The sequence below is a fragment of the Acipenser ruthenus genome, chromosome 47 (genome assembly GCF_902713425.1).
Source record: "Acipenser ruthenus chromosome 47, fAciRut3.2 maternal haplotype, whole genome shotgun sequence".
Taxonomy (NCBI): Eukaryota; Metazoa; Chordata; class Actinopteri; order Acipenseriformes; family Acipenseridae; genus Acipenser; species Acipenser ruthenus.
In genome coordinates this window covers 9,233,019-9,251,148 of record NC_081235.1, presented here as the reverse complement: position 1 = coordinate 9,251,148, position 18,130 = coordinate 9,233,019, and the positions used below count along the sequence as shown (strand labels likewise).

The following is an 18,130-nucleotide window of genomic DNA, read 5'->3' as shown; positions in this document are numbered from 1 at the left end:
ATATACAATGAACAGCAATAGTCTCTATGTAAACGGTAAGCAATGGTGCAACTTTAAGAATGAACATTAAAGCAATTGTATTAAAAAATACAATAAACTTCAATAGAAAATGAATGAGCAGACCTTTTGTCAAGTGTGATTAACTTCATTTAAATCAGTTAACTACATTACACTGTAGCGTAGTGTGGAATTTGGAGATGGACTGCTTAAAACGGTTCATCCCATCAGTGACAAAATTGGCATCAGAATGATCATTTTTATTTCTCTTTGTTTTAGGGTATCATGAAAATCCACCTCTCCCTCCCCTGAGTAAGTGTTTCTCTTTATGATAATACATGTCCTTTAAAATATGTGCTAGGCAAATAAGACCACTCACCATTAATTATCATATTTACAAAATGTAAAATATTTTGTTTCTACGTTAATTTTATCCATGTTTTTGCTGGAATAATTTATTTTGTAACGGTTCCCAAAAACATGTTTTCAAAATCTCATTTTATGAAAAAAAAATCAATATATATATATATAATTCTACTGCTGTTGTTTTACAGATCTAATCCACTTGAGAGTCAACTTCACCCTCTCCAACCTGACCTTCTCTCCAGAACTGCTGGACCCAAAGAGCCCAGTCAGACACAATGTGACCAGTCTGGTAAGGGTCCTACTTGACATACTTCTGAGAAGAATTTTACTGTATAATCTGTTCTTTTCAGCCAAAATGTTTATCATTGTGAGTTTTTTAGTGTTTTTATTGAAGACAATACCTTGAAACAAGATGCATACCTGATGGAAATGGCATCCTCTCTTGTGGGAACTGTTGTGTCTTGCTGAACGAATCTCCTTCCACACATCTACACTTTAAACAGTGAAAAAGACTAGTTAATATATGATGGAAAGTATCTTTACCTTTTCCCCTAGGTGATCCAAGCCTTCAAAAACAGCAGTTTGGCTTCTACCTTTTCTACTTGCAAACTGGTTTCTCTCAGGTAAGAACCATTTCTACTGAACTATTTGTGGTGTGCAGGTGCTTCCATACCTGCCTGTGAATCTCACACCTGTATGTATATTACCTTGTGCCTGTATGCAGAAAAACTCTACATGCGATTGCAAGCTGTTTTCTTCTTTTTCGCAGTTCTGGGTCCACCAACGGTACGGCAGTCAGCCTCGATTGCACCTTCCTCAACAACACATCAGTATCTCCCATTGACAAAGTGACAGCTTACAAGAAGCTGAATGAGGAAACCAAGAACTGCACCTCCTTGGGACCATATACAATGAACAGCGATAGTCTCTATGTAAATGGTAAGCAATGGTGCAACTTTAAGAATGAACATTAAAGCAATTGTATTAAAAAATACAATAAACTTCAACAGAAAATGAATGAGCAGACCTTTTGACAAGTGTGATTAACCTCATTTTAATCAGTTAACTACATTAGATTGTATTATTATTATTATTATTATTTATTTCTTAGCAGACGCCCTTATCCAGGGCGACTTACAATCGCAAAGATTGTAGCGTAATGTGGAATTTGGAGATGGACTGCTTAAAACGGTTCATCCCATCAGTGACAAAATTGGCATCAGAATGATCATTTTTATTTCTCTTTGTTTTAGGGTATCATGAAAATCCACCTCTCCCTCCCCTGAGTAAGTGTTTCTCTTTATGATAATACCTGTCCTTTAAAATATGTGCCAGACAAATAAGACAACTCACCATGAATTATCATATTTACAAATGTAAATTCTTTTGTTTCTGCATTAATTTTTTCCATGTTTTTGCTAAAATAATTTATTTTGTAACGGTTCTCAAAAACATGTCTTCAAAATGTCATTTTATGAAAAAAAATCAACATATACATATAATTCTACTGCTGTTGTTTTACAGATCTAATCCACTTGAGAGTCAACTTCACCCTCTCCAACCTGACCTTCTCTCCAGAACTGCTGGACCCAAAGAGCCCAGTCAGACACAATGTGACCAGCCTGGTAAGGGTCCTACTTGACATTCTTCTGAGAAGAGTTTCGCTGTATAATCTGTCCTTTTCAGCCAAAATGTTTATCATTATGAGTTTTTTAGTGTTTTTATTGAAGACAATACCTTCAAACAAGATGCATACCTGATGGAAATGGCATCCTCTCTTGTGGGAACTGTTGTGTCTTGCAGAACGAATCTCCTTCCACACATCTACACTTTAAACAGTGAAAAAGACTAGTTAATATATGACGGACATTATCTTTATCTTTTCTCCCTAGGTGATCCAAGCCTTCAAAAACAGCAGTTTGTCTTCTACCTTTTCTTCTTGCAAACTGGTTTCTCTCAGGTAAGAACCATTTCTACTGAACTATTTGTGGTGTGCAGGTGCTTCCATACCTGCCTGTGAATCTCACACCTGTATGTATATTACCTTGTGCCTGTATGCAGAAAAACTCTACATGCGATTGCAAGCTGTTTTCTTCTTTTTCGCAGTTCTGGGTCCACCAACGGTACGGCAGTCAGCCTCGATTGCACCTTCCTCAACAACACATCAGTATCTCCCATTGACAAAGTGACAGCTTACAAGAAGCTGAATGAGGAAACCAAGAACTGCACCTCCTTGGGATCATATACAATGAACAGCAATAGTCTCTATGTAAACGGTAAGCAATGGTGCAACTTTAAGAATGAACATTAAAGCAATTGTATTAAAAAATACAATAAACTTCAATAGAAAATGAATGAGCAGACCTTTTGTCAAGTGTGATTAACTTCATTTAAATCAGTTAACTACATTACACTGTAGCGTAGTGTGGAATTTGGAGATGGACTGCTTAAAACGGTTCATCCCATCAGTGACAAAATTGGCATCAGAATGATCATTTTTATTTCTCTTTGTTTTAGGGTATCATGAAAATCCACCTCTCCCTCCCCTGAGTAAGTGTTTCTCTTTATGATAATACATGTCCTTTAAAATATGTGCTAGGCAAATAAGACCACTCACCATTAATTATCATATTTACAAAATGTAAAATATTTTGTTTCTACGTTAATTTTATCCATGTTTTTGCTGGAATAATTTATTTTGTAACGGTTCCCAAAAACATGTTTTCAAAATCTCATTTTATGAAAAAAAAATCAATATATATATATATAATTCTACTGCTGTTGTTTTACAGATCTAATCCACTTGAGAGTCAACTTCACCCTCTCCAACCTGACCTTCTCTCCAGAACTGCTGGACCCAAAGAGCCCAGTCAGACACAATGTGACCAGTCTGGTAAGGGTCCTACTTGACATACTTCTGAGAAGAATTTTACTGTATAATCTGTTCTTTTCAGCCAAAATGTTTATCATTGTGAGTTTTTTAGTGTTTTTATTGAAGACAATACCTTGAAACAAGATGCATACCTGATGGAAATGGCATCCTCTCTTGTGGGAACTGTTGTGTCTTGCTGAACGAATCTCCTTCCACACATCTACACTTTAAACAGTGAAAAAGACTAGTTAATATATGATGGAAAGTATCTTTACCTTTTCCCCTAGGTGATCCAAGCCTTCAAAAACAGCAGTTTGGCTTCTACCTTTTCTACTTGCAAACTGGTTTCTCTCAGGTAAGAACCATTTCTACTGAACTATTTGTGGTGTGCAGGTGCTTCCATACCTGCCTGTGAATCTCACACCTGTATGTATATTACCTTGTGCCTGTATGCAGAAAAACTCTACATGCGATTGCAAGCTGTTTTCTTCTTTTTCGCAGTTCTGGGTCCACCAACGGTACGGCAGTCAGCCTCGATTGCACCTTCCTCAACAACACATCAGTATCTCCCATTGACAAAGTGACAGCTTACAAGAAGCTGAATGAGGAAACCAAGAACTGCACCTCCTTGGGACCATATACAATGAACAGCGATAGTCTCTATGTAAACGGTAAGCAATGGTGCAACTTTAAGAATGAACATTAAAGCAATTGTATTAAAAAATACAATAAACTTCAACAGAAAATGAATGAGCAGACCTTTTGACAAGTGTGATTAACCTCATTTTAATCAGTTAACTACATTAGATTGTATTATTATTATTATTATTATTTATTTCTTAGCAGACGCCCTTATCCAGGGCGACTTACAATCGCAAAGATTGTAGCGTAATGTGGAATTTGGAGATGGACTGCTTAAAACGGTTCATCCCATCAGTGACAAAATTGGCATCAGAATGATCATTTTTATTTCTCTTTGTTTTAGGGTATCATGAAAATCCACCTCTCCCTCCCCTGAGTAAGTGTTTCTCTTTATGATAATACCTGTCCTTTAAAATATGTGCCAGACAAATAAGACCACTCACCATGAATTATCATATTTACAAATGTAAATTCTTTTGTTTCTGCATTAATTTTTTCCATGTTTTTGCTAAAATAATTTATTTTGTAACGGTTCTCAAAAACATGTCTTCAAAATGTCATTTTATGAAAAAAAATCAACATATACATATAATTCTACTGCTGTTGTTTTACAGATCTAATCCACTTGAGAGTCAACTTCACCCTCTCCAACCTGACCTTCTCTCCAGAACTGCTGGACCCAAAGAGCCCAGTCAGACACAATGTGACCAGCCTGGTAAGGGTCCTACTTGACATTCTTCTGAGAAGAGTTTCGCTGTATAATCTGTCCTTTTCAGCCAAAATGTTTATCATTATGAGTTTTTTAGTGTTTTTATTGAAGACAATACCTTCAAACAAGATGCATACCTGATGGAAATGGCATCCTCTCTTGTGGGAACTGTTGTGTCTTGCAGAACGAATCTCCTTCCACACATCTACACTTTAAACAGTGAAAAAGACTAGTTAATATATGACGGACATTATCTTTATCTTTTCTCCCTAGGTGATCCAAGCCTTCAAAAACAGCAGTTTGTCTTCTACCTTTTCTTCTTGCAAACTGGTTTCTCTCAGGTAAGAACCATTTCTACTGAACTATTTGTGGTGTGCAGGTGCTTCCATACCTGCCTGTGAATCTCACACCTGTATGTATATTACCTTGTGCCTGTATGCAGAAAAACTCTACATGCGATTGCAAGCTGTTTTCTTCTTTTTCGCAGTTCTGGGTCCACCAACGGTACGGCAGTCAGCCTCGATTGCACCTTCCTCAACAACACATCAGTATCTCCCATTGACAAAGTGACAGCTTACAAGAAGCTGAATGAGGAAACCAAGAACTGCACCTCCTTGGGACCATATACAATGAACAGCAATAGTCTCTATGTAAACGGTAAGCAATGGTGCAACTTTAAGAATGAACATTAAAGCAATTGTATTAAAAAATACAATAAACTTCAATAGAAAATGAATGAGCAGACCTTTTGTCAAGTGTGATTAACTTCATTTAAATCAGTTAACTACATTACACTGTACCGTAATGTGGAATTTGGAGATGGACTGCTTAAAACGGTTCATCCCATCAGTGACAAAATTGGCATCAGAATGATCATTTATATTTCTCTTTGTTTTAGGGTATCATGAAAATCCACCTCTCCCTCCCCTGAGTAAGTGTTTCTCTTTATGATAATACATGTCCTTTAAAATATGTGCTAGGCAAATAAGACCACTCACCATTAATTATCATATTTACAAAATGTAAAATATTTTGTTTCTACGTTAATTTTATCCATGTTTTTGCTGGAATAATTTATTTTGTAACGGTTCTCAAAAACATGTTTTCAAAATCTCATTTTATGAAAAAAAAAATCAATATATCTATATATATATATAATTCTACTGCTGTTGTTTTACAGATCTAATCCACTTGAGAGTCAACTTCACCCTCTCCAACCTGACCTTCTCTCCAGAACTGCTGGACCCAAAGAGCCCAGTCAGACACAATGTGACCAGTCTGGTAAGGGTCCTACTTGACATACTTCTGAGAAGAATTTTACTGTATAATCTGTTCTTTTCAGCCAAAATGTTTATCATTGTGAGTTTTTTAGTGTTTTTATTGAAGACAATACCTTGAAACAAGATGCATACCTGATGGAAATGGCATCCTCTCTTGTGGGAACTGTTGTGTCTTGCAGAACGAATCTCCTTCCACACATCTACACTTTAAACAGTGAAAAAGACTAGTTAATATATGATGGAAAGTATCTTTATCTTTTCTCCCTAGGTGATCCAAGCCTTCAAAAACAGCAGTTTGGCTTCTACCTTTTCTACTTGCAAACTGGTTTCTCTCAGGTAAGAACCATTTCTACTGAACTATTTGTGGTGTGCAGGTGCTTCCATACCTGCCTGTGAATCTCACACCTGTATGTATATTACCTTGTGCCTGTATGCAGAAAAACTCTACATGCGATTGCAAGCTGTTTTCTTCTTTTTCGCAGTTCTGGGTCCACCAACGGTACGGCAGTCAGCCTCGATTGCACCTTCCTCAACAACACATCAGTATCTCCCATTGACAAAGTGACAGCTTACAAGAAGCTGAATGAGGAAACCAAGAACTGCACCTCCTTGGGACCATATACAATGAACAGCAATAGTCTCTATGTAAACGGTAAGCAATGGTGCAACTTTAAGAATGAACATTAAAGCAATTGTATTAAAAAATACAATAAACTTCAATAGAAAATGAATGAGCAGACCTTTTGTCAAGTGTGATTAACTTCATTTAAATCAGTTAACTACATTACACTGTAGCGTAGTGTGGAATTTGGAGATGGACTGCTTAAAACGGTTCATCCCATCAGTGACAAAATTGGCATCAGAATGATCATTTTTATTTCTCTTTGTTTTAGGGTATCATGAAAATCCACCTCTCCCTCCCCTGAGTAAGTGTTTCTCTTTATGATAATACATGTCCTTTAAAATATGTGCTAGGCAAATAAGACCACTCACCATTAATTATCATATTTACAAAATGTAAAATATTTTGTTTCTACGTTAATTTTATCCATGTTTTTGCTGGAATAATTTATTTTGTAACGGTTCTCAAAAACATGTTTTCAAAATCTCATTTTATGAAAAAAAAAATCAATATATCTATATATATAAATAATTCTACTGCTGTTGTTTTACAGATCTAATCCACTTGAGAGTCAACTTCACCCTCTCCAACCTGACCTTCTCTCCAGAACTGCTGGACCCAAAGAGCCCAGTCAGACACAATGTGACCAGTCTGGTAAGGGTCCTACTTGACATACTTCTGAGAAGAATTTTACTGTATAATCTGTTCTTTTCAGCCAAAATGTTTATCATTGTGAGTTTTTTAGTGTTTTTATTGAAGACAATACCTTGAAACAAGATGCATACCTGATGGAAATGGCATCCTCTCTTGTGGGAACTGTTGTGTCTTGCTGAACGAATCTCCTTCCACACATCTACACTTTAAACAGTGAAAAAGACTAGTTAATATATGATGGAAAGTATCTTTACCTTTTCCCCTAGGTGATCCAAGCCTTCAAAAACAGCAGTTTGGCTTCTACCTTTTCTTCTTGCAAACTGGTTTCTCTCAGGTAAGAACCATTTCTACTGAACTATTTGTGGTGTGCAGGTGCTTCCATACCTGCCTGTGAATCTCACACCTGTATGTATATTACCTTGTGCCTGTATGCAGAAAAACTCTACATGCGATTGCAAGCTGTTTTCTTCTTTTTCGCAGTTCTGGGTCCACCAACGGTACGGCAGTCAGCCTCGATTGCACCTTCCTCAACAACACATCAGTATCTCCCATTGACAAAGTGACAGCTTACAAGAAGCTGAATGAGGAAACCAAGAACTGCACCTCCTTGGGACCATATACAATGAACAGCGATAGTCTCTATGTAAACGGTAAGCAATGGTGCAACTTTAAGAATGAACATTAAAGCAATTGTATTAAAAAATACAATAAACTTCAACAGAAAATGAATGAGCAGACCTTTTGACAAGTGTGATTAACCTCATTTTAATCAGTTAACTACATTAGATTGTATTATTATTATTATTATTATTTATTTCTTAGCAGACGCCCTTATCCAGGGCGACTTACAATCGCAAAGATTGTAGCGTAATGTGGAATTTGGAGATGGACTGCTTAAAACGGTTCATCCCATCAGTGACAAAATTGGCATCAGAATGATCATTTTTATTTCTCTTTGTTTTAGGGTATCATGAAAATCCACCTCTCCCTCCCCTGAGTAAGTGTTTCTCTTTATGATAATACCTGTCCTTTAAAATATGTGCCAGACAAATAAGACCACTCACCATGAATTATCATATTTACAAATGTAAATTCTTTTGTTTCTGCATTAATTTTTTCCATGTTTTTGCTAAAATAATTTATTTTGTAACGGTTCTCAAAAACATGTCTTCAAAATGTCATTTTATGAAAAAAAATCAACATATACATATAATTCTACTGCTGTTGTTTTACAGATCTAATCCACTTGAGAGTCAACTTCACCCTCTCCAACCTGACCTTCTCTCCAGAACTGCTGGACCCAAAGAGCCCAGTCAGACACAATGTGACCAGCCTGGTAAGGGTCCTACTTGACATTCTTCTGAGAAGAGTTTCGCTGTATAATCTGTCCTTTTCAGCCAAAATGTTTATCATTATGAGTTTTTTAGTGTTTTTATTGAAGACAATACCTTCAAACAAGATGCATACCTGATGGAAATGGCATCCTCTCTTGTGGGAACTGTTGTGTCTTGCAGAACGAATCTCCTTCCACACATCTACACTTTAAACAGTGAAAAAGACTAGTTAATATATGACGGACATTATCTTTATCTTTTCTCCCTAGGTGATCCAAGCCTTCAAAAACAGCAGTTTGTCTTCTACCTTTTCTTCTTGCAAACTGGTTTCTCTCAGGTAAGAACCATTTCTACTGAACTATTTGTGGTGTGCAGGTGCTTCCATACCTGCCTGTGAATCTCACACCTGTATGTATATTACCTTGTGCCTGTATGCAGAAAAACTCTACATGCGATTGCAAGCTGTTTTCTTCTTTTTCGCAGTTCTGGGTCCACCAACGGTACGGCAGTCAGCCTCGATTGCACCTTCCTCAACAACACATCAGTATCTCCCATTGACAAAGTGACAGCTTACAAGAAGCTGAATGAGGAAACCAAGAACTGCACCTCCTTGGGACCATATACAATGAACAGCAATAGTCTCTATGTAAACGGTAAGCAATGGTGCAACTTTAAGAATGAACATTAAAGCAATTGTATTAAAAAATACAATAAACTTCAATAGAAAATGAATGAGCAGACCTTTTGTCAAGTGTGATTAACTTCATTTAAATCAGTTAACTACATTACACTGTAGCGTAGTGTGGAATTTGGAGATGGACTGCTTAAAACGGTTCATCCCATCAGTGACAAAATTGGCATCAGAATGATCATTTATATTTCTCTTTGTTTTAGGGTATCATGAAAATCCACCTCTCCCTCCCCTGAGTAAGTGTTTCTCTTTATGATAATACATGTCCTTTAAAATATGTGCTAGGCAAATAAGACCACTCACCATTAATTATCATATTTACAAAATGTAAAATATTTTGTTTCTACGTTAATTTTATCCATGTTTTTGCTGGAATAATTTATTTTGTAACGGTTCCCAAAAACATGTTTTCAAAATCTCATTTTATGAAAAAAAAATCAATATATATATATATAATTCTACTGCTGTTGTTTTACAGATCTAATCCACTTGAGAGTCAACTTCACCCTCTCCAACCTGACCTTCTCTCCAGAACTGCTGGACCCAAAGAGCCCAGTCAGACACAATGTGACCAGTCTGGTAAGGGTCCTACTTGACATACTTCTGAGAAGAATTTTACTGTATAATCTGTTCTTTTCAGCCAAAATGTTTATCATTGTGAGTTTTTTAGTGTTTTTATTGAAGACAATACCTTGAAACAAGATGCATACCTGATGGAAATGGCATCCTCTCTTGTGGGAACTGTTGTGTCTTGCTGAACGAATCTCCTTCCACACATCTACACTTTAAACAGTGAAAAAGACTAGTTAATATATGATGGAAAGTATCTTTACCTTTTCCCCTAGGTGATCCAAGCCTTCAAAAACAGCAGTTTGGCTTCTACCTTTTCTACTTGCAAACTGGTTTCTCTCAGGTAAGAACCATTTCTACTGAACTATTTGTGGTGTGCAGGTGCTTCCATACCTGCCTGTGAATCTCACACCTGTATGTATATTACCTTGTGCCTGTATGCAGAAAAACTCTACATGCGATTGCAAGCTGTTTTCTTCTTTTTCGCAGTTCTGGGTCCACCAACGGTACGGCAGTCAGCCTCGATTGCACCTTCCTCAACAACACATCAGTATCTCCCATTGACAAAGTGACAGCTTACAAGAAGCTGAATGAGGAAACCAAGAACTGCACCTCCTTGGGACCATATACAATGAACAGCGATAGTCTCTATGTAAACGGTAAGCAATGGTTCAACTTTAAGAATGAACATTAAAGCAATTGTATTAAAAAATACAATAAACTTCAACAGAAAATGAATGAGCAGACCTTTTGACAAGTGTGATTAACCTCATTTTAATCAGTTAACTACATTAGATTGTATTATTATTATTATTATTATTTATTTCTTAGCAGACGCCCTTATCCAGGGCGACTTACAATCGCAAAGATTGTAGCGTAATGTGGAATTTGGAGATGGACTGCTTAAAACGGTTCATCCCATCAGTGACAAAATTGGCATCAGAATGATCATTTTTATTTCTCTTTGTTTTAGGGTATCATGAAAATCCACCTCTCCCTCCCCTGAGTAAGTGTTTCTCTTTATGATAATACATGTCCTTTAAAATATGTGCCAGACAACTAAGACCACTCACCATTAATTATCATATTTACAAAATGTAAAATATTTTGTTTCTACGTTAATTTTATCCATGTTTTTGCTGGAATAATTTATTTTGTAACGGTTCTCAAAAACATGTTTTCAAAATCTCATTTTATGAAAAAAAATCAATATATATATATATAATTCTACTGCTGTTGTTTTACAGATCTAATCCACTTGAGAGTCAACTTCACCCTCTCCAACCTGACCTTCTCTCCAGAACTGCTGGACCCAAAGAGCCCAGTCAGACACAATGTGACCAGCCTGGTAAGGGTCCTACTTGACATTCTTCTGAGAAGAGTTTCGCTGTATAATCTGTCCTTTTCAGCCAAAACGTTTATCATTATGAGTTTTTTAGTGTTTTTATTGAAGACAATACCTTCAAACAAGATGCATACCTGATGGAAATGGCATCCTCTCTTGTGGGAACTGTTGTGTCTTGCAGAACGAATCTCCTTCCACACATCTACACTTTAAACAGTGAAAAAGACTAGTTAATATATGACGGACATTATCTTTATCTTTTCTCCCTAGGTGATCCAAGCCTTCAAAAACAGCAGTTTGTCTTCTACCTTTTCTTCTTGCAAACTGGTTTCTCTCAGGTAAGAACCATTTCTACTGAACTATTTGTGGTGTGCAGGTGCTTCCATACCTGCCTGTGAATCTCACACCTGTATGTATATTACCTTGTGCCTGTATGCAGAAAAACTCTACATGCGATTGCAAGCTGTTTTCTTCTTTTTCGCAGTTCTGGGTCCACCAACGGTACGGCAGTCAGCCTCGATTGCACCTTCCTCAACAACACATCAGTATCTCCCATTGACAAAGTGACAGCTTACAAGAAGCTGAATGAGGAAACCAAGAACTGCACCTCCTTGGGACCATATACAATGAACAGCGATAGTCTCTATGTAAACGGTAAGCAATGGTGCATCTTTAAGTGTTAACATTAAAGCAATTATATTAAAAAATACAATAAACTTCAATAGAAAATGAATGAGCATACCTTTCGTCAAGTGTGATTATCTTAATTCTAATTGTAACGACAGTAAATTACTTAACTACATTAAATTGTACCATAATGTGGAATTTGGAGATGGACTGCTTAAAATGGTGTGTTCTGTCCGTGAGAAAATTGGCATCAGAATGATCATTTTTATTTCTTTCTGTTTTAGGGTATCATGAAAATCCACCTCTCCCTCCCCTGAGTAAGTGTTTCTCTTTATGATAATACCTGTCCTTTAAAATATGTGCCAGGCATATAAGATCACTCACCATTAATTATAATTTTTCAATATGTAAATCCTTTTGTTTCTGTGTTAATGTTTTCCATGTTTTTGCTGAAATAAGTTATTTTGTAACGGTTCTCAAAAACATGTCTTCAAAATCTTATTTTCTGAAACAAAAAGAAAATAATTTCATTCTACTGCTGTTGTTTTACAGAACTGATCAACTTTGCAGTCAACTTCACCCTCTCCAACCTGCCCTTCTCTCCAGAACTGCTGGACCCAAAGAGCCCAGTCAGAGACAATGTGACCAGTCTGGTAAGGGTCCTACTTGACATACTTCTGAGAAGAATTTTACTGTATAATCTGTTCTTTTCAGCCAAAATGTTTATCATTGTGAGTTTTTCAGTGTTTTTATTGAAGACAATACCTTGAAACAAGATGCATACCTGATGGAAATGGCATCCTCTCTTGTGGGAACTGTTGTGTCTTGCAGAACGAATCTCCTTCCACACATCTACACTTTAAACAGTGAAAAAGACTAGTTAATATATGATGGAAAGTATCTTTATCTTTTCTCCCTAGGTGATCCAAGCCTTCAAAAACAGCAGTTTGGCTTCTACCTTTTCTTCTTGCAAACTGGTTTCTCTCAGGTAAGAACCATTTCTACTGAACTATTTGTGGTGTGCAGGTGCTTCCATACCTGCCTGTGAATCTCACACCTGTATGTATATTACCTTGTGCCTGTATGCAGAAAAACTCTACATGCGATTGCAAGCTGTTTTCTTCTTTTTCGCAGTTCTGGGTCCACCAACGGTACGGCAGTCAGCCTCGATTGCACCTTCCTCAACAACACATCAGTATCTCCCATTGACAAAGTGACAGCTTACAAGAAGCTGAATGAGGAAACCAAGAACTGCACCTCCTTGGGACCATATACAATGAACAGCGATAGTCTCTATGTCAATGGTAAGTACTGGTGCTGCTTTTGGTGTTGACAGGGTCATACATATGAGAAACATAGTTTTTATCTAACTGCATTCGATCTTTTTATAATATGTTTTTATGTAACTGTATTGTATCTCTTTTTACACAATTTTCAGGGTATCATGAGAAGCCAGTTCCCTATCCTCCAGCTCAGTCTTACCCTCTTAATTTTACAATTACTAATTTGAAGTTCATACAAGACCTGACAAAACCAGACTCACAAAAGTATAATTACGTCGAGGCCACAATAATTACCCTGGTACGTACAACAAAATCACATTTTACTATACTTTGATTTTGATTTTGACCTTTTATTCATAACAAAAACCTGCTTTACATTACTCAAAAGAAAACTCAGTTCAGTACTGATGAAACTGGCTTCATGTTTTTTATATTACAGATGGATAATCTTTTTAAAAGCAGTGAAGTGAGCAACTCATACCAGGGGTGTCGGATTGTGAGATTTGGGTAAGCGCATTCCTTTTGCATACATCTCATATTTAAAGATGAACTCACTTCATCGCTCTTTTTTGTTTTAACGTAAGCTGCTTTTAATGTCCCATTTAATTTCTGCAGTTTTCACCCTCCTCATCCTCACTATCACTTATTTTATGCTTTTTGGTTCTTCAGTGTGTCATAGTAATTCGCTTCACTTTTGTATTCCTTCCACAGGTCTCAACAAGATGGAAATGACACTACTGTTAATGCTTTGTGTGATTTCAAATCCGAGAGTTCTGAAACGGCAATCAATAAAGTCAAGGTGTATGAAGTGTTCAAAAATGCAACATATAACCTCAAAAATCTGGGACCTTACAACCTTGATAAAGACAGCCTTTATGTCAAAGGTGAGTTCCTTAGAGTCCCACCATCCATTAATGATGAGTTAGCAGCAACAAGGTGTCCACACCAGGAGTACTTGTTTAAAAAGCATCCTCTGTTTGTGTCAAAATGAATTAAAAGACCCTTGAACTGAAGCATTATAGCACATGTTTAACTTTGGAATATTTCCTGCTGTATTATTATGAAAATACACACATGTTTATAAAACAGATACATATTGTGTTTCAGACTATACAGAGAGAGACTCTTCACTCCCCATCCCCACCACCACCCCCACCACCACCAGTCCTCCGATAGCCATCAGCCCCAGTGACATGGTCTTTGACCTCAATTTCACCATAACCAACAGAAACTACAGCCCAGGCATGCTGGATGACACAAACTCGCCTCTGTACAAGGAGATTCAGGCCAATGTAACAGCAATGGTAAGAGAAAAACCTGCTCAATATGATTTGACACATACTTTCTTACTTTCCTTATACTGTAACAGAGCACCAAAAGACTACAGTATGTGGAATAGAAGTAGAAATATAAGCCGCGCTCCAGATAATCTGTGTACCGGGTGTTTTGCGCATTGAAGAAATATTAATTATGCATGATATTTAAAATGAATGCCTAAGACTTTATTATTGTTATTATTTTTTAAGTACAGTTGAATGCACTCACTGGCAATGTGTGTTTTTGACTGTTGAATATGCGACTAGATTTACAGTGTTTAAATTACTCAATGACCCAAAACCTTTCCTGCAGCGCTGAATAAAAGAATATAAGTACATGTTTTGAGAGTGCAACATGGTTTAATATGAAAACAATGACATATTTATTTATTTTCCTTCTTTAACACAGCTTGCTGCATTGTACAAAAACAGCACCGTAGGAAACAACTACAAGTACTGTATAGTTACAGGTTTGAAGTAAGTATCTTAAATTGTGGTGTTTGTCTTATGGTTAGTATAGTAAGCTGAACCCACCTGAGCAGCCCTTAAAACTCTTCAGAGAATAGGAATGCCTCGTCACACATTCTGAGGGTATAAATATACGGTAGAGATTGTACTTACAGAATGTTGAAGCCTTCATGCATGGATTCATCATGTTTCTTAACAGAATGTTGAAGTCTTCATGCATGGATTCATCATGTTTCTTAACAGAATGTTGAAGCCTTCATGCATGGATTCATCATGTTTCTTAACAGAATGTTGAAGCCTTCATGCATGGATTCATCATGTTTCTTAACAGAATGATGAAGCCTTCATGCATGGATTCATCATGTTTCTTAACAGAATGATGAAGCATTCATGCATGGATTCATCATGTTTCTTAACAGAATGTTGAAGCCTTCATGCATGGATTCATCATGTTTCTTAACAGAATGTTGAAGCCTTCATGCATGGATTCATCATGTTTCTTAACAGAATGTTGAAGCCTTCATGCATGGATTCATCATGTTTCTTAACAGAATGTTGAAGCCTTCATGCATGGATTCATCATGTTTCTTAACAGAATGTTGAAGCCTTCATGCATGGATTCATTCTTTTTTTTCCCTACAGGTTAGGTTCTGTAAAGGTAAGCTGCGATTGTTTCTTTAAGCCAACGGATGAGATCAAAACCCTTGACAGTGATATCATTAGAGACACATTTGCAAAGGGAACCAACAACACTGATTTACTGGGAGGGATGTATAACCTGCAAAGGGACAGTTTAAGTGTAAAAGGTAAGCATCTGCTGTACTGGTTAACTCTCCACTGTCACAAACATACAATCTAACTGACGATCCTAACCTATAACCACTGAAAAATATACATGGAAAATGTAAACCAAAAAAAATGTATAGAATTTGTGGTGAAACATTATATTTGCCTCACTGAAAATATCACCATATGATTTATAATAATGAATACTGCCATCATATCAGTCATTACATTATTATTATTATTTGTTTATTTAGTAGACGCCTTTATCCAAGGCGACTTACAGAGACTAGGGTGTGTGAACTATGCATCAGCTGCAGAGTCACTTACAATTACGTCTCACCTGAGAGACATGATTATAACATTGAGCCAATGCAATATTTGTATGCCAGTATATATGGATATGATTATAAGGACAGTTAGATTTACAAGGACTATACCACTAATATTACTATTTTTCTTCTTTTACCTTGTTTTAGACACAACTGTTGTAATCGTGCCTCCTCAGCCAAAAGAAGAATTCCCTTTCTGGGCCATCATTATCATTGTCCTTGGTATCATGTTTATCCTGTTTCTGATCTTCCTTCTGTGCTTCTTGGTAAGATCATTTTACTACTGTTAGTTACCACTAATAATAAACATTATTAAATCATAATCCTCCCCAATTGATCACCATGCTGCAGATAAGCTAACAGGGCTTCATGATGTCCTTGTGTGACAGCTTGGTTCTAAGCAGCAATGCAACCTGACCCTGGCTTCTATTCAGAGACCTCGCCTTATCTTTCATCACAAACAATCAACAAGCAGTTATGTTAACTGCGTTGGATATATGTGTTTAAATAATAACAGGAAATTAGATTGTTGACCAAGTTTTTAACCAGCTAGGAAGAACAAATAAGATAATCAACAATACACACAGTCAAAACGTAGCCTAATATTGCCTTTTTTCTTGTATCTTTTCCTAGTTGGCAATGGTTAGACAGCGCAGGCGTAAAGACTCGTACCAGGTGATGCAGGCTCCCCATGGCCTGTACTTCCCCCACCTGAGATGAAGACGTTTTCCAACACTTTAATGAATGATCTGAGGACCTGGGGGGAAAAGGACAAGAAAGAGGACAACATTGAGCCAATGCAATATTTGTATGCCAATATATATGGATATGGTTCTCTGGTTAATTATGACTTTTAAATGATGTGCAATATATTTATTCAAGCTATTAAGAAGACATTTCTACTTGTAGTTTATTTATTTTAATGGGTTAATCTGTAATAAAAATGTTGGCCCTATATATTCATATTTTAACTTTGCAAAAAGAAATATATCTCTCACTCTAACATGGGTAGCCAAAAACACTGGAACTTTCACAGATAAAAATAGGATTTATATATTTTGGATGGCTCCAACGACAACATAGATTCACAGTCGATGCAGATAGCCCAAAACATGCTGTAACATCAGTAATAAATATAGGGGAAAAGGGTTCAAATCAATATAATAGTGAATCAAATTAATCTTGTTATTGTATATGTAAGTAAATATTATATGTGTAGTACCTGTCATGATTGAAATGATTAAAATGCCAGTGGCATGTTTTATTTTTCAGATTTCAAATAAATTATTACTCCTGATGCAAATTAACTGATTGTGCTGTCCTGTTTTCTGGTGTATAAAAGATGATTTCTTAGGAAAGGTCATCGGATCTAAAAAGTCTATCTTTTACTTTGTCAGTATCTCTTCTATCTGTGTGGTGTCCACTAACTGCAGTTGCCTTTGATGTTGAAACGAATGCAAATGTCACAACATTAACAAATACATATGACAGCAGGAGAGAGAAGGAGGGCTCACAACTTGACAACACTCACAATCTCATTTTATATTCAGATGTGATATTATTCACCACACAAGCTGTTCTCCTGCGCAACCCTATAGGGAGGGCCGTTTCATTTGAACGTGCTCACTGTTTTAGGCAGCCCCTGTTTCAGAATTTAATCTCTATAGTACCATTATATCAGGTTTTGTATAACACGTTATACTTTCTTCTCTGTTTTACCATTTGAAGTTACAGAACAATACCAGTACATAATTACTAGTTGTTATTAGAACGACAATTTAACCATTTCTGTTCATTTGAAACCTGTAAGACAGAAACCCCATATATAATACAGGTATCTGTATATCCCAAAACTTTAAATAATATGTTGTTTATCCTAATCGTAGTAATGTAAACTGGAAGAAATAAACAAAACACACTTTGACCATTTGATGTGTATTTTAAAAACTAAAATAAACCTTGACAAAATGTTTGAACAATAACTTTTTTCTCAACGTTTCGGATTTAAATTAGCCAAGTGGAAACTTAGTTTCACAAAGTCTGTGTCCAGGTCCTGCTAATTAGTACACGTCGAGGTGATTTTAATGATAATTACCTGGCAACTGTACTCGAGTACGGACGTCTTAATACAATTTGCACAAGAAGTACATTTCACTGAACGAACAAATAATAATAATAATAATAATAATAATAATAATAATAATAATAATAATCCTGGCAGCGTCAGTCCGTGGGTGGC

At 36.4% G+C, this 18,130-nt stretch overlaps 1 protein-coding gene and 1 long non-coding RNA gene across 2 annotated transcripts; both read left to right on the top strand.

Moving 5' to 3' along the window:
- Positions 1–1,602: 1,602 nt before the first annotated feature.
- Positions 1,603–2,633, top strand: LOC117968480 (uncharacterized). The gene is made up of 4 exons (XR_004662315.2): positions 1,603–1,649; positions 1,888–1,988; positions 2,256–2,323; positions 2,470–2,633. It is a non-coding gene; the product is annotated as an uncharacterized LOC117968480 (long non-coding RNA).
- Positions 2,634–10,222: 7,589 nt separating this feature from the next.
- LOC117968479 (mucin-16-like) lies at positions 10,223–17,190 on the top strand. Its single transcript, XM_034916153.2, has 17 exons — positions 10,223–10,396; positions 10,711–10,743; positions 10,985–11,085; positions 11,353–11,420; positions 11,567–11,736; positions 11,994–12,026; positions 12,262–12,362; positions 12,630–12,697; positions 12,844–13,013; positions 13,148–13,290; positions 13,432–13,499; positions 13,704–13,876; positions 14,100–14,296; positions 14,718–14,785; positions 15,419–15,582; positions 16,039–16,157; positions 16,525–17,190. The coding sequence occupies exons 1-17, from the start codon at positions 10,369–10,371 to the stop codon at positions 16,609–16,611; spliced, it is 1,791 nt and encodes a 596-aa protein (XP_034772044.2). The 5' UTR covers positions 10,223–10,368; the 3' UTR covers positions 16,612–17,190.
- The last annotated feature ends 940 nt before the right edge of the window (positions 17,191–18,130 follow it).

Excerpts from the sequence above, each read along its gene's own strand:
- LOC117968479 (XM_034916153.2), top strand. The coding sequence starts at position 10,369 with ATGAACAGCGATAGTCTCTATGTAAACG. Across the intron at positions 10,744-10,984 it reads TCCACCTCTCCCTCCCCTGA|ATCTAATCCACTTGAGAGTC; the intron begins GTAAGTGTTTCT and ends GTTGTTTTACAG. Across the intron at positions 14,786-15,418 it reads TGTATAGTTACAGGTTTGAA|GTTAGGTTCTGTAAAGGTAA; the intron begins GTAAGTATCTTA and ends TTTTCCCTACAG.